The sequence below is a fragment of the Wyeomyia smithii genome, chromosome 3, assembly GCF_029784165.1.
Source record: "Wyeomyia smithii strain HCP4-BCI-WySm-NY-G18 chromosome 3, ASM2978416v1, whole genome shotgun sequence".
Classification (NCBI taxonomy): domain Eukaryota; kingdom Metazoa; phylum Arthropoda; class Insecta; order Diptera; family Culicidae; genus Wyeomyia; species Wyeomyia smithii.
The window spans coordinates 234,453,402-234,478,095 of NC_073696.1; the positions used below are offsets into that span (position 1 = coordinate 234,453,402).

At 37.9% G+C, this 24,694-nt stretch overlaps 1 protein-coding gene and 1 long non-coding RNA gene across 16 annotated transcripts in view; both read left to right on the top strand.

Annotated features, from left to right (window-relative positions):
- Window positions 1-24,694, top strand: part of LOC129726794 (microtubule-associated protein Jupiter) — a 231,208-nt gene that overhangs the window by 147,230 nt on the left and 59,284 nt on the right. For 6 of the 15 annotated variants that reach the window (XM_055683907.1, XM_055683893.1, XM_055683908.1 and 3 more), the window contains exon 1: window positions 7,397-7,858. The exons of 2 other annotated variants lie outside the window; for them this stretch is intronic. In XM_055683907.1, the coding sequence (XP_055539882.1) occupies window positions 7,797-7,858 (62 nt within the window). In that variant the 5' untranslated portion in view covers window positions 7,397-7,796. Of the gene's footprint in view, window positions 1-947; window positions 1,192-7,396; window positions 7,859-24,694 lie in introns of those variants that run through there. 7 more of the 15 variants (XM_055683895.1, XM_055683902.1, XM_055683894.1 and 4 more) reach the window with 6 other exon arrangements.
- LOC129726799 (uncharacterized) overlaps window positions 14,453-24,694 on the top strand; it is a 41,075-nt gene continuing 30,833 nt past the window's right edge. Inside the window, exon 1 of the long non-coding RNA XR_008728412.1 lies at window positions 14,453-14,600. This is a non-coding gene — a long non-coding RNA (uncharacterized LOC129726799). The remainder of the gene's footprint in view (window positions 14,601-24,694) is intronic.

The following is a 24,694-nucleotide window of genomic DNA, read 5'->3' on the forward strand; positions in this document are numbered from 1 at the left end:
ACACCATGTATAACCTTCCAGTTGGTCTCGGGTACGATGCTGGCCTAACAAGCCAGTCGTAGGCTCGAGTCTCGGATCGGAAGAGACTGTAAGTGTCATTAAGATCTTTGCGCTAGCCCCGCAAATGTCCTGTACATTGTACAGTTGGCTGTGAAGTCTGTGTATAATAAACAGAAGGTCAAAAATTTGAATGTAGCATCAAGGCTTTGCGTTTCGCTTTCATTTTTACACTACGTATACGTGTTTCTATAAACCATACGTATGGCAAACATGCATAAGATAACTTACTTATTTTTGGTTGTTGTCAGGTTACCGTATCTTATTGAATACTAATTCAAAACAAATGCTCAAAGATCGACACATGCCAAAATGAGTTATAACAATATGTTGTTGGATTTTTATATTACTTTTTATTGAAATAGCACAAAGACTTTCTTAGCTACTAACATTGACAATTTTACAAATCTTTGAACAAGCGAATGTATCCCTGCGAACACGCAAAATTGTCTCCATTCCAAACCCGGCAATGTTTGCAAAACAGCTGATCAAACATTCACCTGGCGCAGCAGGTTTTGGATACAAAACATTACCAGCTGAGAGGAACTCACGCTCACTTCTTGCGGGTTCCCTTCTCGTCACTCATTCTATCTGTATCGGAATTTCCCTCGTCAATCGGATAACGTCGTCATCAGCACCGCGAGTGAGATAGAGAGCAAGAGAATACAAACCAAACGAATTTTCCTCGCTAGGAGCCCGTTTTATGCTGGCCCACTCTCTCTCTGTTTTTCTGTCGTCCCCCTTCAACGGATGCAGCCACCTTCTATGTTGTCGCGTGCTACGAAGTGAGTGGTACCGGTCGCACGCTTTGGTGGAGCATAGCTAAGCGATGAAAAACGACGGTGAGCTGCTGCTGCTGGTGAGCACTTTTGACGGGGGTCTCTTTTCTTTCGGCTGGTGGAATCCCCCCGTATAAAATGCCCCCGGCACATAAGCCGTGGTTTAGTCCGATTTCCAGCTTTGCCCAGTGCACATTCCCGTGGAGTCTTTCCGGTTTCGACTTCTTCAGAGTGTCGACAACCTAAAATTCGTGTGGAAAAGCAGTGTATGTGGTAATTCGTACCGGAGTTTTGTTTTTCGGTGCATCTTTTATTTTTCGGGGCGTAGCAACAAGCGGAGCATTTTCTTCGTTCGGTTAGTTTTTCCGTTGGTTTCTCTCGTGATGTGCATGTGCCAGAGATTGGATGCAATTTTCTAGCCGCCAGACATAGAAGAAACGGACGGTGCAATGGACTGCTGATTGTGCGCGAGTGCCGTTCTCAGTTGGTACCGTTTTGCCCGGATACACGGGGTTACATTTCCCCGGCAGAAGAAGAAAACTAACTATGGCGGTAGCGACGGCAGCCAGCCGGTTGATGTGAACGCGAAAGATGGTTTATTTTGGAGTGCACACGAACGAGAAACTAACAAACCGAAACGATTTAAAGTGAAAACTAGTGTATTTTTGTCCGTCCAGATACGGGACCATATCTTTCATCGACGTCTGCGGTAGCGGTGTTGAAAAACAGAGCAAGACTGACAATAATGTTTCGGGTTTCGGGAAGTGGGGTTGTGAAGCAAAAATAAGAGATTTCCAGGAACTCTGCAATGGATGCGAAGTGCAAGAACCTTAGCGGTGAACTGACACGGTCGTGAAGATATTGTTGTGATGCTGTTGAACTTGTTTCTGAAGAGTTTACTCTTATCAGGTTGGAGGGAGTGTTTCACTTGGTCACCCAAAACAATTTACTGACAGGTTAACTTCAACGTATCTAATTAGGGCTTATCTTTTACCAAATCTAGTTTTGAAAATAGATTTTATATCGAAACTGCTGGAATGGTATATACAAGGTGCTAATCCCTGGGATTAATTATCACGCCGCTTACGGCTTCGATAAACATAAGAAAATTAGTGTTATCTACATGCGACGTTATCGAGTTTTATTTGTTTATTGAAACGAGTTTTTAGTTCGTAATATTCCTGGCATTGGCTAATATTGTTGTTTAAAGAAATAAACATCAAACTGTTTTGTTTTACCATCATTCTAAATTATCTTAAATACGGAGTTTTTTCTCCCGTTAGGACTTTTAATCACTAGCCATGCACTTTCACGTTAGTGGAATCTGAAACTGAAAGCAAATTCAGCAAACATGCAGTTTCTTGCAAACTGTTCGTAGCACCAGTAATTATACCACAGCAATTGCTCAGAATGATGGAGAATGGCTTGAACATGAGAGTTCAGAAATTAATAATCGAAGAGTTTTTCTATTTGAAAATATATGTTGAAATAGCATGGATTTCTTGGCATTATGCCATCTGTTTAGACAGACGTATCTGAGTGAAGCATAAGTGAGTAAAACTTCTATGTTGGTTGATTCCAAATAGAATAAAATACATAAAGCAGATAAATGTCGAAAAAATCAATTTCATCCTAACGAAAAACGTCTCAAGTTATTTTTTATGTTCAATGCTATATTGAACCATTTGAAACAGTGTTTCATTAGCTGGTTTTGCATTTTAATAAATAGAACTGCCTATAATCGCATATTAGTCCCATCTAGAAAATCATCGAGTTGAGAAAACAGCGCTAGAAGATATTTTTCTTGTTTTGGTATTTCAGCTGTTTGGGGTGGGTTATTCTTATTTTTTCGACATGATGTTATGAAATAGACCTTAATCATAACTTCTTAATTGAAGAATTTGCTTTTTCGTGGAAGATACAATAAAAAACAAGGAAGAGACTGATATGAGATTATTTAGGCCGTCGAGTAGCAAAATAATCGCATACCAGTCTCACTTTCAACCGCTCGGTGTAGGAATAGTCATATTTTTCTCAAGTATTTTGAATGGGCAGACGTTCATGGCCGCAGAAAACTTTCAAATATGCTGCATGGAGAATGGCGGAGACGTCCATCCATTACTTACCCCGACTTTAAGGTCGTCGTTGAAAAAGCAAATAATCAAATATAATGTTAAAGTCTTGGATAAGCAACTGAATAATTTCTGTCTTCTGTGTTTCGTAATACGTGCTGAATAAAATTATTCCGGATTAGCCCGTGCATTTAGCATATTGGAAAAGTGGTATTGAGAAAGGAAAGTTTCCAATTCCATCACAACAGTGACTTGACGGAAGACGACGGCGATGAAAAGAGGTACAAGCTGTTTTTAGCTAAGCAACTGAAAGAGTTTCCTTCTAAGTTTTGACAATTTCAACTTGAATGATCATTTGAAGTGCGCAGATCATCCTTAGGAAATAAAGTCCTTACAGAAAGCAGCATTGCTGCTCTGATTGACGAAACCAATAACCTTTCGAGAACGAACCCTCTGAAAAAGCTGCAGTTTCAGTGTCTATTTAAAATTAACTTTTGTATGGAATTTATTTGAAACAACCTTGCATTAAGTGATTATTTGATGATTTTTAACAGCAAAAAGCTTATATTAGCACCAAATATAGCACCAAATATAGCACCAAATATTTGTAATATGGATTGAAGAAAAAAATATGGCCATACTCAGGAAAAACATCTGGTGGGACTGATATGCGGTTATTTTTAAGATGGGACAATTTTTCCTCACATTTTTTTCTGACTTTTTCCAGATAAAACATACTTTTTTGTTTCCTTAATCGATAGTTAAGTAAGAAATAGATGGATTCTGATATTTAACTCAAAAACGATGAAAATCCATATGGGACTAGTATGCGATTATAGGCAGAGAACTTCTACTGGAATGCGTGTAAAATATTTGTCTGTTGCTTATTATTCGTTAGATGATGATGATGTTCATAGAATCCGAGAATCCCGCGTCCTTAGAATTCAATAAGTGTAGTATAATGTTTCTAGGGTTAAATTATGGGTCATAAGTCATACAAACCAAAATCTAGGAACTCACAAATTTGAGAATCGTAAAGTTTTGTTGTGCAACAAACTATGAATCTAACAACCCGCGAATTTGAAAATCCAAAAATCCATAAATTAAAGAATTCAGGAATCCAAAAATCTCAAAGAATCCCAGAAATCAAAAACCCAGGGATCCGAGTATCTTTTATCCGAGAATCTAAACATTAAAATTGACTCCATTAGAATTAGAGATTGAAAAACATACATGAATTCAAGAAAGCCTTGAACAACCTCGAAAAAATCGGATTTGAAGAATACAAGATAATCACAAAAACCAAGAATCTAAAAGTTCATAGCTCTAAGAACCAATAAATCTAAATACTCCAGAATTCAAGGCTTCTGTAGTTCTGGTATCAAAAATCTATTGAAAATCGATGAAATGGAAAACTGAAGAATTCAATTATTGGAACAATACTAGAATCACTGAATCAAAAATTTTCAAAACAAAAGAATACAGGGATTTAGATGCTCAATATCTAAGATTTCAATAAAAGGATTTGTGAGAACTATGAATTAAAGTATCAAAGATTAAAAATTTTTAATCCGAGTATTTGAAAATCTAATTCCAATTCCAAAATTCAATAATCCAATCCAGAGATTTATGGATCTGGAATATGGTAGAATTATTATTTTAAATAAAATAAATTTAAATAAAGATATCTATTCACGTCGTTGTGCATTTGACATCTAATATTGGGACTATAGAGAAACTCTAGCTGCAGGCATACATGTATAACCAAATCTCAAATTTTTTAGTCTTTTTTTAGTCAAATATGTGATTTTCTAAGTGAAATATTGTAGTAAAGTGATTGTTATTATAATTGATAACTCGTGGTTGCAGCATCGGCATCTTTACTGGTGATATTTCGAAATTCGTACGCATAAAATAATTAACTAATTTTGCAAAATCTTAAAAAGATTTGTTTGCACATCAATTGAAATTATAATTTCAAAAGCTCAAAATAAGAAAAAGGCAGTCGAGTAAGTAGATACATATCTTAGAAGCATCAACATTTGATTACTTACTATACCTAACATTAGCAATAATTTGTTTTCTTTTTGATATAATTATCAAAGAGTACTTTTGTGTCGGAAAATTATAACAATAATTATGATGGTCAATGATCACTGTTGTAATTGATGACTACGCGCAAGAGTAGTGATTTGTATGGCTTCAAAGTTTGAACGATTTTTCAGTGGCATCCTTTTTCAAATTTTGTATGTGCCATCCTACCTAAAACTTTAAAAGGGCGTAACTCATAAAACAGTCCAACGATTTTCAAATTTTGTTGAGAAGTGTAAGATTACAAATAAACTGGCTGTAATTGATGGCGTATTTTTTTCCTAAAATAACGGTGTTTGGAACACCGTGACAACTTTTTTCTCGAAAAAAATTCTTCCCGAGAAATGAAAAATTAATGAGAGGATCCTTTGTCATTGTTTTTCAAACTTTTGTTTTAAAAAAGATTTTGAAATGAATTTATTTTTAGTTGCAGCGAACGAATATGAAAATTTTCAGCTTGGCCGAAAAAGTTGCGACTTCGTATACACGTGTTCTTTTTCGAACATTTCAATCTAAAATTATCCTATACCAATGTAGGAGCTATACTTGGAAAACACAGTTTGTTGATGTAAAATCTTTGTTCTCTTTTGGTAACGTATGAGATATTAAGCAGTGGTCCTAGTTCATTACCTTGTGGTACCGCAATATAGTTTTTCTTAGAAAAAATTGGAGATGTTTTTTTCAATTGTATCAGTATGCATATTAGATTACAGTCAGGTTTTTACGCGTTTTCTTACACAAATGTTTTACGACTTTTTTTTACGCGGATTTTCGAATTAAAACGGTTTTTTACACGTGTTTTGAATTACCACGAATTTTTGAATTAACGCGGTTTTTTTATACGATACCGACATAATTCCCTTTTTTCCAACATGGGTTGGAAACCAAAAACGTCTAAGTGTTTATTGAATAAAAGATCTAGTCGAAAATCTTTAGCTCGGTCGAAAAAGTTTCGATTCATCGTTCTACGCAGTTTTTTTTAAACTATACAAATTAAAATTATTCTTTTAAAATGCAGAAGCTATACTTGTAAAATATAGTTCACTAATTTTAACTTTCCCTTCTCTTTGGTGATGGATGAGATAAAAAGCAGTGGTCCTATTACATTACCTTGCGGTACCACAATATATTTTTACCTAACAATTTTCGATTAGTATTCGTGGATTTGAATGACTTCCTACTTGTTTATGCATGTTTTTAATTGTTTTCGATCCAGTAGCGCATACTAGACTGCTTAGGGTTTATTATCTCCTACTGACCGATTCATAATTAGGTTAGTACACTGCGCTGAACTTCTATTCCCCTGCATTGCAAAAAAACTATAATTACTTACCCATAGGGTTAACCGGTGTGCAAAAAAAAGACAACGCCATAATAATCGCATATCGTGCTGTGGGAGCCCGCTGCGCCGTCACGCAACACTTTACAGTAAACTTTCGCACGTCCTTATCCTTCCCCAGACAGAAAAGATGCACCTCGCTGAGCTGCATAACGCATACCGACCGACCGCCAAGATGGCACAATTCCTCAACCCACATTAACACGAAAAGTCTTGTTTCGCGTTCTGTCTATTGCCAGTGCGACGGCGGAGCAACTTCTTCTCAGTCTTGTTTTTCTGCCCGTTATGCCTACGCTCAGCTGATTTGCCGAGCACGCACACTAGCGCGATCCACGGGGGGCTGTGATAAAACACAAATCAGATGCGCTTTCTAGTCGTTATCAGTGTGTTACACAGTTTATATTGAATATCGCGCGAAGGACGGCGGCGGCCAGTAAAACCAGCAAGAGAGTCAAACAGTGCGTCAACTCTCTCACGTGACGACAACGGTGATGACGACTGACAGGTGTATGTGCAGAAGTTTCCGCAATGGGTGAGATTTTCCCACGGCTATTGGCCGCGCCGCGCGTCGACTGGGTGGGTGGTAGAATTTTTACCACGAAACAGCATTCCACTAGCATCGAGTTTTGTTGTGGTTATACATGTATGCTTGCAGCTTCAATTTTTTGTGTGGCAGGGCGCCGTACCGTTCTCCAATACTGCGGTATGCGAGTGAGTATCCGAGCTGGAGCGGAGATTGTGCTCTCAGGATGTGCAAAACAACATGCGAGATGTTGGGGAAGCTGCAGGGACATTGTTGCTTCTTTGATTCTCTTCCGATGTTCAAAATGATTTTCGAACAGTGATGCCAGTTAATGTTTACGTCAACTCAATTCTATAAGCCCTTACAGTTTTGAAAGATACTAAGAGTTAGGTTGCCAATCTGGGAACCAGCATCAATATCCTCATCTGTTTCGCGAGAGCAAAATTTTGCTCCAACTTATCCGCGAACCATTTTCCAGTGGAACTGTGCTAAGCTCGTTCAAGGACTCGCATTCGAAGCTCACCGCAGTGTAAAAGTGTCACAAAACTCTAATAAATCTCTGATTTTTATTCAACTTCATCAAGTGTGGCGAGCGACTGGTAGAGCCCAGTCATCGCCATCGGTTGTCCGATATTTCCGGCGAATTCTCGAACGTCCATAATTACCATTATAGATTAACATTTGCAGAGTGTTCAACGGTGAAGAAAATAGCAACCAACGGAAGCAGCGAACAAAAGAACAGAAATTACAGTGTTGAAAATCGATAAAAGCCGAGATTCCAACTGCGGTGCAAGGCAGAAGTAGAGAAAAACAGAGTGGTTTTTGAAACGAAAGTGCATTGAGCTGTTCATTCGATCGCTTTTTTCTGCCAAATCAGTGTTCAGTTTAGGATTTTCAAAACAAGAAAAAAAAACAGCATAAACATAGCTAAAATCATGGCTACATACGCCGCATTCAAACACGTCGAGCTGTATAATGTTGGAAATACCAAAAAAAGGTAAGTTTTTTTTTCTATCACACATAAAGAATTTTCTGTGCTGTTGCTGCATAAATCGATGAAGCAGAGCAGTTTTCCGTATTTAATACAACGAATCGGCCGACCTTGGCATGGTGCACCGAAGTACGAAATAGATGGCCCACTTGGGATATATCCAGTCTAATTGAATGCAGGGGAACGGATTTGGGGACAAAGGGAAATGGCAGAGAGAGAGAGAGAGTCTCAAAGTGGCCTGCATTGGAATACATGATATCATCAAGAGGTGAAATTATGAATTAATTATTTCGATCAGACTTCTCGTCTGCAGTCTCGAATCGTTATCCGTGTACAGCACTTTTCGGAAGCACTGTGGGAACATTTCGGCTGTGTTTGCCTGCGCTCTTGAGGTGCGAGTGACCCGACCAGACGCGTCGGGAGGAATTTTATCGTTCGAAATCTACATATTTTTATATCTGCTGGCATTGAAGGTTGTCGTTACCCGGGACAGCACTACAGCATAAAATCCATGAATATGCATTACGTACGCGTTGGCGTGTGCCCAGAGCAGATGTGGATTTGTGGTACACACTAATTTTTGTAACCTGGAGCCGTTCAGTCTCTTCGGTCTTGAGTTTCGCCGGTTGATTGATGCAAGCACTTGTGGGTGTTTGCTGAGTGGTGGCTCAATTGTAAACATTTTCATTGCCTTACTGTTTATAAACGGCGCTAGCTTTTCCAATACTCAAAGACTGTTAAGACAATCGATAAATCAATAAGAATAATAAAAATAATTTTCGATTCAACCCTGAGTGCTACTGCGTGGTTCCAAATGGATTGGCTGCTGACTAGTGCAGGAATCAGCTGATTATGGTACTAACGAATAATCGATTTAACCCGGCTTCACGTGGAACACCGAAGGAGGCAAGCAGTGCGACAGTCCCCAGCTATAAAGCCTCGGCTTTTCTTGCCGTTTTGGCTACGCACCATTACCTTTGGATTATGGGTGACTTGACCTTGTATCTGTTTTGTTTTTTTTTTGTCTGTGTCGTTTTATTACGCTAGAAGTTAGATTAAGTCGTTGTTTAATATTCGGCCGAGAAAGCGGTGCCTATCGTAGGGCAGGCTGCCTGCCTTTTGGGGTTTGGCATCGATTTTCTCCTGCTCAAAGTTTGGTCTGAGCTTACTGTATGTAAATGAGTTGTTTGAACGGACCTAACGGTAGCAATACGACAAAGTTAGTTTTTTGGGTTGTGCCGTATTATAATTTTTGTTCTGAAGGTGATTTTTGATGAGTATCCCGCCATTGTTGGCGCAGTTAAGGAAGCTCGTAACTATTGACGGCTGTAATTCAATTGAGGTTAACAATATTCCAGAAATGAATCGCCCAACCTTGAACCGAATTAGACTTACCGGAAGACGGTTAGAAACGAATTGCGATTTTCCCCATCACTGCGCCGTTCGAATGCACATACAGGTTGAGCTACGAACCAATCATGAAACGTTTTCGAAAGGGATAAGAGAATCAATTATTATTTCCAGGCAATTAAAATCAGCAAACATAGAAGAAAAAACACACGCAATCATGTACAATGAGAGGAGCACCGATGCGAATAGCAAACGATACACCCACCTACCTTCCACCTAAGGGGAATGCCGATTTGGGTCACTCATGTGGTACTGGTTTCGTGGCGGTATGCCGACAGTGAAGGGCCCAGTTCCCGCGAAAATGTGTGCGTAAAAAAGTCTATAGTCTGTCAAGCTGCTTAAGTTACCCGATACCATTCTAAATTTTTGTAATGGATGGAAAATTCATCGATGTATGAAATTTTTGTATTTTCAATTTTTATCTTTATTTTTGCACCTTTCATACCCGAAAATGATGGTGTAACATAGTAATGCGAAGTTTCAAATGCCAATTACTTTACTTTCGCGAAATGGATTTGGGTCATCAGTGTGACAATGGAGAAATAAAATGTGCTATATTTTTGTGACATGGTGGTTTTAATAAATAGGTTTTATTAATTGCATGAATTTTACTGCTGTTAGACAACTTAACTTAAAAATTCTGAACTGAGTAGTGTAAGAAACATGCGATTAATGCTTTATTGCGATTTTGTAATAGTTTTTGCTTCTGTCAAGAATTAGTTCATCGCATCACAATTTCGTAAGAGATATGTGATGATTTTTGAATTGCAGTCAAATATGTTGGCTACCACACAAGATTCCAAATGAGCATTTCCACAAAAAAAAAAAAAAAAACATTTTGTTCGACCAATTTTAATTTGCCTGAAACTTTGCATAGATGTTTCTATGGCTTCGATAATTACAAAACTTTCCCAACACAGCCGACACTAATGTATACAAACGATTGGACTTTGTAAAACAATTGTTGTTGTTGCTTTGTTCGCTCTGTCATTAGTCACATATAAAAGCTAGCGTGCAAAAATTTAGTCTCCATTGTTTATCCGATCATTGTAGCAAAAGTATGATTTACTGTAACCTGGATCGATCAGTAGCAAGCAGACTTGCCGCAGCGTAGCAGGCGACGATTTTATGTTTGTATGATTTTAGCAGCAGCACATGCTAATTTTATTGCATCATTCCGTAGCAGACGGAGCTTTGTTCTTTAGTGCAACAAAATTATTCAATTGTAGTAGTATTATTTTTCTACCACTCTCCATAACGTTGCTAAAGTAAAAAAAAAACTTTGAAATCTCGCTTTTCTTCTTAGTATTCATTTTTTTAACGCAGACGACAATTGCAGCGTTTGAAAATGTTTCAATTTCTCCACCATTCCCTCATCTTTATCATTGTACTGTGTTTGAAATGTCTTCATATTGTGACACACCAATGGCATTTTTTTAACTTATTTATCAAACGAGTATTCCGAGCTGTGTAGTTGCAATAATCCAGCTGTTTAATTTGTATTACACATACTAAACTACTCAATAACAAGAACAAACGATTTTCAAACTATTTAAACTAGTTTTAGAGTTAATATGATCGTATTTAATAAGAAACAATTTTACCGTCACTATTTGATCGCTTGAAATGAATGTAAAACTGCGGTTCCTACCACGGAGTCGACTGCCTCTTCCTGGTTCTCTGCTGAATATAGTTTAGTTGCTCTTTCGTCAGGCATTCTGGCCACATGTTCAGCCCACTAAAGCCTTTCCCGCTGTATGACCTTAACTATGTCAGAATGTTTGCATACCTGGTACAATTCGTGATTAATGTGTCTGTGTCATACTCCATCTTCCAATTTACCGCCAAGTATTAATCGCTGAACTTTACGCTCAGATACTCCGAGCAATCGTCGATCAACTTCCTTCAGTGGCAATGCTTCATGTTCGTAAAGGGCAACCGGGAGGATCAGCGTCCTATACAGCGCTGGTTGAGTGCGAGTTTGCAAACTACGGGAACTTAGCTGGTCACGTAGTCCGAAGAAGGCTGCAGCTGCAACTCGTCGTTTCACTTCGCAACGCATATCGTTGTCACATGTCACAAGTGTACCATGATGAACGAATTAATCAACCACTTCAAATCGTTCCCCATCAATCTCCACTTCAGCACCAACACCACCGGAACTCCCATACTCCCTGCCAGCTAGCATGTACTTTGTTTTGGCATAGTTAATCTTGAGTCCCAACCTCGCTGCAACAGCAATAGTACGGGAGGCTAGACTTGGCTGCTCTGCCGCTTGTCCGTGGCCCGCTTGTGTCATTGATACCTTCTTAACGACGAGTTTGTTGACGGCTGAACAGTTGACGGAAAACTAATGCACTTCTCACGCAACGTTTGTTTTAATACGGGGCCATCCACATACCACGTGGACAGATTTTTAACGATTATTAGCGTCCCCCCCCCCCCCCGTGGACAAATGCCCATATTAATTCTTTTTTTTTGTAAGGACCGTGGACATTCCACGACCCCCCCCCCCAAGCTGTCCATGTGGTATGTGGATGACCCCTACCTAAAAACAATACGAAACGCAATCCAACTTTTTTTTCACTTTTTTCTATAATACCATGTGCGTAGCCCCGCCCACTTGTCGCGTTAGTCCTCTCCGTAGGTATTTAATTTAATTTACTTTAAAATAACTGCACGGGTTCCCGATCAGAAAGCCAAACAAAAATGTAACAGACACTTTTAGTTTGTTTTGAGGAAAACCTTTTAAATTGTCTTTACAATTTGATTTTGTTAGGTGTTAAAATAACAGAAATTATACTAGTATCAAACCCATATCAAACTTCGTTATTAACGTATCAGATTCCTAACAAAATAAGATATCATAACAACACAACAAGAGCAGACTGAATACGTCTTTTATGAGTTGATTTTTTTTACCATCTTTGGAAGATGTTTTATTATTTTAGAGACTTGAAGATGAAGAAAAAATTACAACAGAAATGTGACCTAACAATAAAATCGGATTAGTAAAATATATATAATAATATATATAATTTTATGTTGGAATGAAAAATCATCAGAAATGAGATTCGTAAATAGTTAAAAAATAAAAATTACCAGGCTACTTATAAAGAAACTGAAAACTTCATACACATGTGAAAAAAAAAATCATTGGGCGTCTCAATAGAACTGAATAAAATATGGAAAATAGCGAAGGTTTCCGTTGAATTCCACTACAACAAATTTACAAGTAATAATTCAAACCGTCTTAAGATACGTATTGTGGTTTTAACTTATAACCATTATCAGTGCTCATGTGAACTGTTTACATACCTGTCAAGTAATTATTGATTCGTTGTAGCACTTCATCTCGTTACTTCAAAACTAGTTCGATAATATAAGTTCAATAACAATATTTATACAGTATATATTTTATTGTTGGCAAATTGGCACGAGTAGAAATTTATTATTATTAGTTTCATAATGATGATTATTATATTAGCAGTAGCCTGCATTGGAACGATAGTTTATATTAATGGGGTAATAAAATCAGTTTTATTTCTGGTGTGAACAGATCTCTTCAATGCAACAACACTTTCAAGGCTTTTCCTGCTAGTTTAGTAGGTTTTAAATAATAAAGTCCTTTATTTAAAAGCAGCCGCTTATTGTTATACCTTCCTGTTCGAAAGACAAAAAATCCTATGAGAAAAAACGGAACAACGTATAAACGGAAAGGAATTGTCAAGATGCTGGTAACAATGAAGAGCAGAAAGCGTATTGGTAATATGCAATTACGGTGCCATAATTTCTTAATGATTAGAATGAGAATATAGCAATAACTCTATTTTCCAGTTGCTGCCGTAACAGACTCCGAACCTAATCTTAAAATGGAATTGCTGAGTTTCGAAGTGCTTCAAAACAAGAATCTTATTTAACTCAAAGAAAAGCCTTGGTGCTACATTCCGATTCGGAACTCGACCTTCGCAGATAACTGTTAATATACAGGACGATTGTAAGGGTAGCGCTACGATCCTACTGACTCTAACAATCTCTCCCGAGCCGAGACTCGAACCTACGACGACTGACCTGTTAGACCAGCATCGTAACCTCGAGACCAGCTACTTAACTCAGTAGGAATTAAAAATATTTTTTATGAAACTCCAGACAAAGTAATAATGTTCAGGTAATCTAAACGAATACGGTTATTTATAAAAAATAACACTAGAAACACTACAAACTTTTTCGTAGCAAGTCGTCAGGAAGTTTAACTCCGTGACTCTGTAAACTTTAACGGTAAATGCAATGCGTTCGTTTTAATATTCTTCCCAACACTACTGCGTAAACCTGCACCCCATAATTGGTGTTCTCAAATTTCTTACATTCGGACACCTACTTTCCACTTCGCAGTAATCGGCACTTAGAAACCAGGCGGCGAAACAATCGCGCACCGTCTCCGAACATGGGCTGCATTACATTTCGGTAACACGTAAGTGCGATTAATAATGCACGGATGCGATATGACCCTTTGGTGGGCGGCAAATTTGAAGGAAGTTGGAGGTTTACAATCGAAGAAGGGGTGGGGTGTACCTTCGATTATTGCTACTATTGTGGTAAACGCGTGTCGCGGCACACTGATTGCCCTTTTAAGCCTCAGCGCTCAGGGTACCAATTCGATGCTAGGATACAGGCTGCAGTGTGCGATTCGAGCAATTAGAGAAAGCACGAGGGCCTCATTCGGGGAGCTTACATAGGTGGTTATACAATCATCAAACAATCAACCAACTGCGTTGCGGAACGCAGACTGTGTGCCTATGATTATGATTATTACGACCGTTTGGGACTGTCTCTGGACGTGTCATTTGTTGTTGTGCTCAGAGAGTGCAGGTTCCGTCATCGGTGTCGCCCCACCTGCAATATCGGTGTACCCTTTTCGTGGGAATAATAATTGGCATTTATGGAGGGCACACATAGCGGGGTTTTGTCTAGGTGGTGATTTAATTATTACTTTCGAAAGTTGATGTTGCATACGCAATAGCAGCGGCCGGAGATTGTTGTGGACGGGTCATTTACCCACTTAACGAACCTTTTTGGCGGAGATAGAAATTAGATTTATGGCACACGAATTTTATCGTTGTTTACAGCAATAATGAGTTATGGTTTCCTTTTGGCTAACTCAGTTTTTATTTCTTTTTTTTTCAGGTACGTAATTGCGCCGAACGGTTATAACTTTGATAAGGGTACTCAAGGTTTACAGCGATGCCTCGCTGTAAAGGAGAGGTATTCGGAGTGTCGACACTGATTAACCGCAGCATGAAGGACTCACCTGGTGTGAAACCACATTTTGAGAAATCTGGTATAACTTACACTCATTACGAATCAATTATGTGTGTGGTTCAGGCCTCTCCGGGTGAAAGAAATTTAGCTCCAACTGGGATTTCATTTCCGACAACTAGCTGTCATAACCCACTTGTGGTACAGAGCGTATCGGCTTGCGTTATGCATATTTCTTTTTGGTCACTCTGTACAGCGTACACAGCAAAGCCGAGTTTGATCGAAACTGAAAAAAAAACTGATAGTTTTTATAGTTTTGCCAAATGGTTTCAGCTGGCTATTAACCTACTAATAGCCACTTCTGTTTTCACTGTTCTACCCTGTCACTGTGACTTGCTGATTTTCCCACCATTCTTCCTAAATTCATTCACCGCTCGTATTCGAAGCATACGCCAATACGAGTGTAAAAATGAATCATGACTCCGAGACTCTCCTGATCGGTAGTATTTTTTCATTTTTCCCAAGGTAAAAAACGACACAGAGTAACAATATTTTGCATTTATACAAGATAAGTTTTAACTTGATAAAGAAATTGTTTGGTAAAATACAAGATAAAATGGCGAGTACATTCGGAAATTAAAAAAAAACACACTAGTTAAGCTATGTAAACAAAATTACATACGGTAAAAAAATAATTGAAATCACCACAGACCCACGACAAAAGGCCATTTAAAAAAATTCAAAATAATCCTGGACAATTATTTTCCATGTTATAGAAGTTACAGTTTTGTGATCAATCCACAAAAGCGAAGTTTCATTTTTTTCATTTTTGCATATTAAAAATCATCGTATTCGGCAAAGTTGTAGCAAATTTCGTAAGAAAAAACTTTGTCGAAGACACCATACTTCTGCCTATTTTAAAGGACTTATTCGGAGATTTCTACAGATTGTCACTAAAAATCAGTTCTTTCAATATAACTTTTAGTATTGATTTTCTACATTTGAGCGTGGAATGGTTAAAAAGTTATAATCTCTCATTTTTTCCAATTCGAACTTTAGCGGGGCTGTGTTTGCTAGTATATGCGAAAGGCTCTGGTGAACATGAAAATATTTTTTTTCTGTGTTACAGATGGAAAGGGAGGCCGCAGCCGGGCACGCCATTTGAGTTGTCAGCGACAAACCACCGTGCGAAATTGTTAATAAGTCCGCGCCATCTTGTTTCGATTTTTATCAAAAACATTTTTTTCTCATGTCCATCCTTGCATTTCTATAATTTCAAAAGATTACACAGTGCAACAAAAATTGACTTTTTTTCTGCCTTGGTTTCTATATATAATTTTTTTGTGTATTTTGATGCAGAACCAAATTTCCCCGAGTTTGAACATATTTCAACTTAAGGGGCAACAATGGCGCCATTTTGAATATATGAGAAATCGGAAATTTTCGATGTTGCCATTTCGTTTTAAGACTTCAAATCAAAATTCTAAGAGTTTGTCCACATATAAGCATCTTCTTACCCATCTTTTAAAACTGAGCCCAAAACGGTGATTCTACGAAAACGATTTTGGCATGGTTTTAGTATATTTCACAAAGCAATATAATATCGAGTATATCTGAGCATTAATGGTAATGCACTAATATCTAGAAGTGGTAGTCAAATTATGTTTTAAATTGAGTAAAACAGTCTCAGGAATCGATTAGTAGGTATCTGATCCACGTAAAATGTCAGTAACATATCAATTTTGCCCCAATTTCCTTACAACACTAAAATAGGTTAATCTCGACGGTAAATTAACTTATTTGAAATCTGTTTAATGTAATATCAAGAGTGTAAGCGTTATTCAAAGATACAATATCAATCTGCCTTCACATGATCCTCCTCCTTATGCGGGGAGGGGGTTGCATTTTTGACCAGGACCGGTCGAAACATAAAAATCTCGCTGCAGCTATGAAACAGAATCATCGCGCCTTCGATAAAGTTGAATGCAACCCCCTTCCTGCAGAAAGGAGATGATCATGTGTAGATAAATTGATATTGTATCTTTGAGTAACGCTTACCCTTTTGATATTACATTAAACAGATTTCAAATGAGGTAATTTAACGTTGAGCTAAACCTAGTTTAGTTTTGTAGGGGATTTGGGGCAAAATTGATATGTTGCTGACATTTTACGTGGATCAGACACCTACTAATCGATTCCTGAGACATTTTTACCCAATTTAAAACATATGCTCAGGTATACTCGATATTATATTGCTTTGTAAAATATACTAAAAGCACGCCAAAACCGTTTTCGTATAATCACCGTTTTGAGCTCAATTTTTGTCCGATTTAAGATCTGTTTGTTTTAAAAGATGGGTAAGAAGATGCTAATATGTGGACAAACTCTTAGAATTTTGATTTTTGGTCTTGAAACAAAATGACGTCGAAAAAACATCGAAAATTTCCGAATTCTCAAAAATTCAAAATGGCTCCATTGTTGCCCCTTAAGTTGAAATATGTTTAAACTCGGGGAAATTTATTTTCGCTTCAAACTTCATCAAAAAATCATACACAGAAGCCAAGGCAAAAAAATTGTTGCACTGTGTTATTTCTCTGTTGCATTTTTCTCGGAGAAACTGTAAATTTAACAGATTCAAAAAGGAGAAAAAGAAAAAAAACAATCATTGTTTCATTTTGACGGAGTTTCGCCTTTTTGTTGTTTTCTCTTGCTTCGTATTTTTTATTGTGTATTCAATTTCATTTAATTATGAGTCAAACCAGCAAATCATAGATAGTTTTGATTTATCAATTTTAAACTTTAAACTTTTTCGTTTTCTCAATTTGGGAAACCGAACCTAGAAAACCTAGTTATGAAATTGTGTTTTTTTTAAATGTTTGAAGAATCACTAGGGATTCCAGGTACTGAGAAATTAAATAAGCACTTTTTAGTCCAGCATATCCAGGCTACAAAAGACATTGAACATAAGGCACTGAAAAAAAAAAAACAAAGCAGAATGATAGTGATGAATAGTTTGTAGTAAAGTTATAGACTAACATTATTTTATATATTTTCGAAGTACGTGATAAGCAAATCAGTATAAACCACCTAAATATTGTCTACTCTAATTTTTTTGCGAATTTTAGTTTTGCTCGTTGCTTTTTTGGACGTGTTAGAATCTTGTGTATATCTAAAACTAAGGTCGCTTTTTACGCGGTTTTTCTACGCGGGATTTTTTACGCGGATTCCGCAATTTTCGCGGTTTTTACGCGGATTCCGGAATTTACGCGGTTTTTTTTCGCGGACTCCGGAATTTACGCGGTTTTTTTACGCGGACTCCGGAATTTACACGTTTTTTTTACGCGATTTTTCTTTACGCGGCACGTATCCCCCGCGTAAAAAGCGACTTTAATGTATTGTGATATCAACTACATTGAAAAAAAAAAGAAAAACGGACAGTTTATTGAAGCTTTTCGTGCCAACTCCACTGAGGGGCTGGCAGCACTCTAGCAGAATTCAATCAAACTTTGTGGGTGTGTAGGTCTTACTATCCTAAGCCACTTTGCATATTTTTCAGAAAATTTATCAGTACTAACATTTGCAAACGGCCGAAGTTATTTTTATGAATCGACGGATCTGAATCATAACGAGAGATAGAAAAAATAGGACATAGTATGAACTTTCATTTAAAAGTATTAAAAAATGAATTTGAAATCCTAAACTGAAACAATTTTATTTCAAAAAAGAAAGTGACTTAAAAAAAATCGATCATCGATTTTTTTTACAATTTTTTTTTTAGATAGACACAATTTGCCTGAGACTATCCTGAATAAATCAGAGTGGGCAAGAAAAAAAGTTTAAAAATTTTTTTCATCAAAAACTTTTTTGTGTCTCTCTAGAAGTACAATAATGACAAGAGTCGAAGAAAAGTAGTCTTCTTCGAAATTATATGAACTTTAAACTTTATTTAAAAATATTAAAAAAAAATGAATTTTAGATTCTACACTGAAAAAAATCTCTGGAAGATCGAAAAATAATGAGTTTTCGTTGTTTCTTCGGATGTTTGTTGTCATTTTTTATTTTTTTGTTTTGCAACCACAAAACGCAAAATACATCTTCATATATACCTTAATCAAAATCCAAACTACCCGAACATTTTGCTTTACTCTAAAAACAGAATAAAAATTAAAAAAATTCAATATATTTTACCTTCTTGAGTAGGGCCCTCCATAAAAAAATCAGTCGTATCAGATTTTTTTCAAAATCAATTCTTTGAATAGACAATTTAATTGCACGCGGGTGTTGCGTATAGCAATATTTGCACCAAGCTTTTTCGTTCTGCTTTGTGCTATGTTTCTACCGCTCGCAGAAAATTATTTTTTTCAGTTCGAGATACAATGGAAACAACGCAATCTACTTTCTAACCTACATTTTTCCCTCATTTGATATTTGCCTAAGAGACACACCATAAAAGTACATTAGGGTCGCATTTCACGCGGTTTTTACACACGGTTTTTTGACGCAGATTCCGGAGTTTACGCGTTTTTTTTTTCAACGCGGATTCCGGAATTTACGCGGTTTTCTTTCAACGCGGATTCCGGAATTTACGCGGTTTTGTTTACGGTATTTTCACGGTATTTTTGTTCTTAAGCGGTTTGCGGAATTTCTTTACTCGGATTCCGGAATTCATTCGGTTTTTACGCGGATTCCGGAATTTACACGTTTTTTTACGCGGATTTCGGAATTCACGCGTTTTTTACGTGGATTCCGGAATTTACGCGGCACGTATCCCCCGCGTAAAAAGCGACTTTAGTGTACTGCAATGAGCTCTGTTTTATAGTTATTGAACGGAACAAATACAAAAAGTGGTATTAAAAAAAGGTCATCTCAGATATTATTCAAAATAAGTTTTTTAGATAGACTCTTTAGTTGCCCAGAACTCTTCTCAACAAACCAAAGTGGACACTCTTGAGGAAAACAAGTTTTCTAACAAAAAAAAACAAAAATGATAAAAAAATGTAACAAAAAAAAAAAACAATCTTGTACAATTTACTACCTACCGTGAAAGTGTTCTAATCGATACTTTTTATACGGACTTAAAGGCAGCATTTGATCGCGTCTAGCATAGTATCCTACTTGCTAAGATGACAAAACCAGGTGCAGCTTCAGCTATCGAACAATGGTTAAGGTTCTATTTGGTAAATTGAATGCTATATGTTAGGACTGGATAATTTGTAATCTGCATGTTGTTCGAATTTATCGGGCGTTCCACAAGGGAGTAATTTGGGACCATCGCTTTTTGCGTTGTAACGTTTGCGGTAAACAAATAGACAAAAATTGCCGATTTTTCATGGTTTTACCTCTAATCGCACTAACGAAACTACTCATGCATCATCAATTTTGATTGATTTTAACTTGAGTTTTTGGGGAATTCGTTTTCGGTATAAAATAAAAACGAAATACTCATTTGATCGTTAACTATAATAACTTTGAACTAACGAAAATTTTTCAGGTAGAACTGAATAGGTTTTACGCAACTTATTTTGAAAACTCGCCTAAAACATTGAATTTATGTTGAATGACGTTTTCAAATGCCCAATATACTAACTCTTTCGTAATTCTCAAGAATTACGATTCGAAATCGAAACTTTACCATGTGAAAATTGTTGATTCAAGGTACACAACACTGCTTTTAGAGGCCGGTGGGAAATAAATCTCGAGTGTGCGACAGCACAAATCAATTAATTGTACACCGACGATTAATACAAGCGATGCTCACATTTCCCGACTATCAGAACATGAATATGATCCTCCTACCCCCCGTCTGCTAGTTTGCTCTGGCGCTTAGATTGCTGCCGTTACACAGCGTTGTCGGCTAGCTGGTAAGAGCTGAACCGGTTCAAAAGCCATTGGAACGCGAACTACTGATGCCAGGTTTTGGTTGGCTCGTGAGCGTGAGGCAGGAAAATATTTCGAACTTTCTTCGCACCGCCCGCCCGTGACTGGATGGCCGAACAGTGTGAGACACGGTGCACTAGGCAAGTAGGAAAAAAAAAACATAATTAATCATCGCGCTTGGTTGCCTTGGTTGTTCCCAAGAGTTTTCGCGCGATATCGATAATTGTCTGGTTATCATACTGTGTATCTTCGGCCTCCACAGTCGGCCGCTATCGAGAGGCACAGAAGCAGAAAATTAAAATTTGGACGTTCCCGGAATCGAAAGTGGAGAAACCGCATAAATTTACCGTTTCAAAGAAAATATATATCCAGAATCGAGAAGAGCTGCATCTCATCGATCTTTTCTGTATTTCTCCGAATGGTGGAGGTTGCCGCCCTTCGTCGGTCTCTTCTGGGCTAGGTGTTATGTTGCAGCTCTTGCTCTGTACGATCTACATCCGCATGTTTATGATCGTGATGCGTTGCACCTCCGTACGTGCACGGCCTGTGGCGGTCGGTGTTTTCGTTAACAGTGGGAAATCTAGCTTTTCGTAGGGCAATAAAATTTATGGTTTGTGTATATCAAATGTAGAATATTAATAATATTTAGAAGTTACACCCGTAGCAGGAAGCGTAGGGACGAGCTGTTTGGACTGTAAATATGATTGTGGGAATTGTTAGCATCATGTTCGAAGGCAGCGAAGGTTTGACTTTCTTTACTTCGAAACAGTAAGATTTTCGAGTGAATATCAGATTTGAATGATTGTACCTCTCATCTTTGCTTACAACTTAGACACCACTGTTGTTCAATGAAAACCCTCTCTGCTTTGAAGTGTTGATCCGATAATTCATTGAAACTATACGTCTGCTTGTGAAAGTGCCGCAGTTCATCGCACACACGCACCAGGCCATACGTAATTAGCCATGCTAAAAGATTAGCATTCCGCTAATTGCGAAGAAATTTTTCTGATTTATTGACATGCGACGTCCTTCCTTCCACTACACATCGAAGGTTCGAGGTCATTTTCACTGTACCGCCGACGTCGGTAACATGTGTGTGAGCACAGCTCACCATTCTCGAGGAGGTCAGCGACCCACTGGTTCCGAACCCGTATCGTACCGTCCCGATCCGAGCCGCGTCTCCGTCCTGCAAGACGTTCCAAGCAGGTGCAAAAAGTACAAAGTACGAGTTGCAGTATTTTTAGACTGTATACAGACCTACAACAATCAAACCGATTGAACTTCCGCGATAAATTCGCTATCCGTACCGGGTAAAGTTTCGACCACCGCGCCATCACTCGGAGCCAAGAAAGTCGCGCGGCTAGAAAACCGCAATTTACGGCGGAAGGTGGAAAATTGAAATTCTGCTCGGTCGGTATGCGCGCGGAAAAAGCTGGTCATCCCCGTCTCAGTGCTAGGGTGGTCTTTAATAGGCTGTAAACGATTTATTTTTAATTTTCCCGAGAACGACTGTACAAGATGTAATGAAGTTAGAATAGCTTTATGTTTAAATTTGATGGTACCCCCAACAGCCGCCGTCAGACAGCCTCGAGGTGGTTCTTCGTCACACGGGTTGCATGTGCGACTGCAGTGTAATTTCACGAAATATGCTAATTTTTCGCCGCCGGTAGTGAATGTGAGTAAAAAGCATAGTATTACGTTACTACTATGCGGCTAGCCGGTAGGTTAGCCGGCCGGCCGGCTGGTCGCTGCTGCTGGCACAGTCAGCTGAATCTGGTGTATAAAATGCTCTGTCGGTACTTCTAACGAATTGTGGCAGTCGCATTCGCATTTAAGCTTTGTGTCGGTTTTTTTTTTGCTCTACATTTAACATCGTTTGATTTACATGGCAATGAACTCCGCGGGGTGATTAAAGTTTGCCGGTTGTCAAAATATTGTAATTTTCTAGTTCGAAATGTGTGCCATCAACAATTAGTTATGACAGCTTTTTTTTGTCGGATTGACTAGCATCAATTAGGTATAGCACCATTCTCAATCTCACACTGCTCAACTGCTAGTCGACATCTCGTACCGGAAAGTCGCAATTGGTGCCATTATTCACCGGTTATAAACTGCACGAACAGATTTGGCGACCTTTCCAAGAAAATGAATCTTGCTAACAAACAATGAAGAAAATTACTAGCTAAGCCTCCAGAGCTGATCATTGGTTTTATAACAAGAAAAAAACGATTATTTTTCAACGCTACAGCAATCTTTTATTAACCACCCACTCTGCATGCTTTACATCACTACCTGCCCCAAGCACCCTGCCCCTAAGGGCAGACAGCTTCATCTTGAACGTAATTTCACACCAAACCAAATAGTTTGCGGCGCCGCTATAATTTGAATCGGATGGTTTCGAAACCCTTTGCTTTGACACGACCAACCCAAGTCTGACTGATCGGCAATTTTCACCAATTTCGTACCGTCTTGCCCGAGCGAACCTTTAATCGAGCCTGAATGATAATAATCAATTCATGTTTGTTTATCAATCTAATCGCAGGCATCGCAGCTGTATATTTATAACCTTCAATCGCTGTTTGTTTTCGTGACAGAGAGTAGAAGCCCCTCGCTTGGGCGAGGGGACAAGCTTTTACTCTATATAAATGTAATCAAAACGCAATTTCCAAGTGTTCAGATCTGGGACGCTGCGGGCAAGAAGAGCTGATACAAGTAAAAGTTTTCACTTGATGTAATATTTTATTAGCTTTCCATGCATCGGTTGGTTTATGAATGCGCATAGACCGTTGAGCCACCAGAGCGGGAAGACGACGCGACGATATTCCCATTTAGCGCTGATTAAGCCGATTGAAATTGATTGGCGCGATGATTTGATGTGAGTTTAATGCCTTTGCGCGCCCGCGCCGATAGTGTAAACCGTGGCTCAAACTGAATGGCATGGAATGAATTTTCTATGTTCACATTTAAGCTGGTTTCTTTTTTTTTTCTTTGGAAAGCGAAGGCACCATAATGTACTACATTATTTATTCCCGGCTGCTTCGATGTTTTTAAAGTAAATAACCCCGGGTTGGGCTTTATATTTCATTGGATTGCAGGAAAGATCCTACTAGTGCATCGGTTATCAACCTGGGGTACGCGTACCCCTGGGGGTACTCGAAAGCTTTCAGGGGGTACGCGAAAGAAAAAACAGTAATGGCGCACAAAGCAATTTTTTATAATACTTCATTTGTTGTTCAATCTTGCTCCTAAAACATGACTGTAGCAATCAAACAAACCATAGTTCATTTTGAAACCTGAACTAAACTAACGGGTGACAACTAAAAATTTGGTTTTTTTTTTTTCTACAGCTGTCAAAAAAGGTGGAAGAAATTAGAGAAAAACTGATTTAATTCTCATGAAGATACATTCACTATGAGCTAACAAAAAATATTGAACATTTGAGAAAGGTCCGTTACTGGCCTCCCGCCGAAGTTTTCTTTTGCTGCCGAAACAAGAGCGTTGTACGGCCTTCAAGTCCGCTTTTCGAATGCATCTCTTGATTTTACCGATCAACTGTTCACAATTCGTTGAGGAGATCAAAAGATTAGAAGATAAAAAGATAAGAAGATTAAAAGATCGAGAGATAGAATGATAAGGAGATAAAAATTTTGGTGGAAAAAAAGGATTAAGAGACGGAAAAATTAGGAGATAAAAAATAAAAGTTAAAAAGATAAGGAGATTAAAAGATGAATAGATCGATTCGGAGATAAAAAGATTAGTGATGGAAAGATAAGGAAATTGAAAGGTAAGGAGATCAAAAAATTAGAAGATGGAAAGAATTAAGATAAAAAATTTGGAGATGGAAAAAATAGGAGATGTTATGATTAGATGAAAAAATTAATAGGTGAAAAGATTGAGAGATTAAAAGAACAGAATATTAGAATTTATTAAGCAGACAATGTTTGCAGCGGGGAAAGCGAAAAATAAGCGAATTGGAAATATGATACAGATTTGGAAAAATATAGCGCATCCCGATGGGCTATTATGCGGTATATTTTTCCAAATCTGTATCATATTTCCAGCTCGCTTTTTTCCGCTTTCCTTACTGCACACATTGACTGCTTAATGAATAATTAATAAGAAGATTAAAAGATTAGGAGATAAAAAGTTTACGAGATGAAAAGAAAAAGATAGAGATCAGAAGGTTAAAAGATAAGAATATTAAAAGATCAGGAGATAAAACGATTCGGCGACGAAAAGATTAGAAGATGAAAAATTAAACTTTAAGAGATAAAAAGGTTAAAAGATGAAAAGATTAGA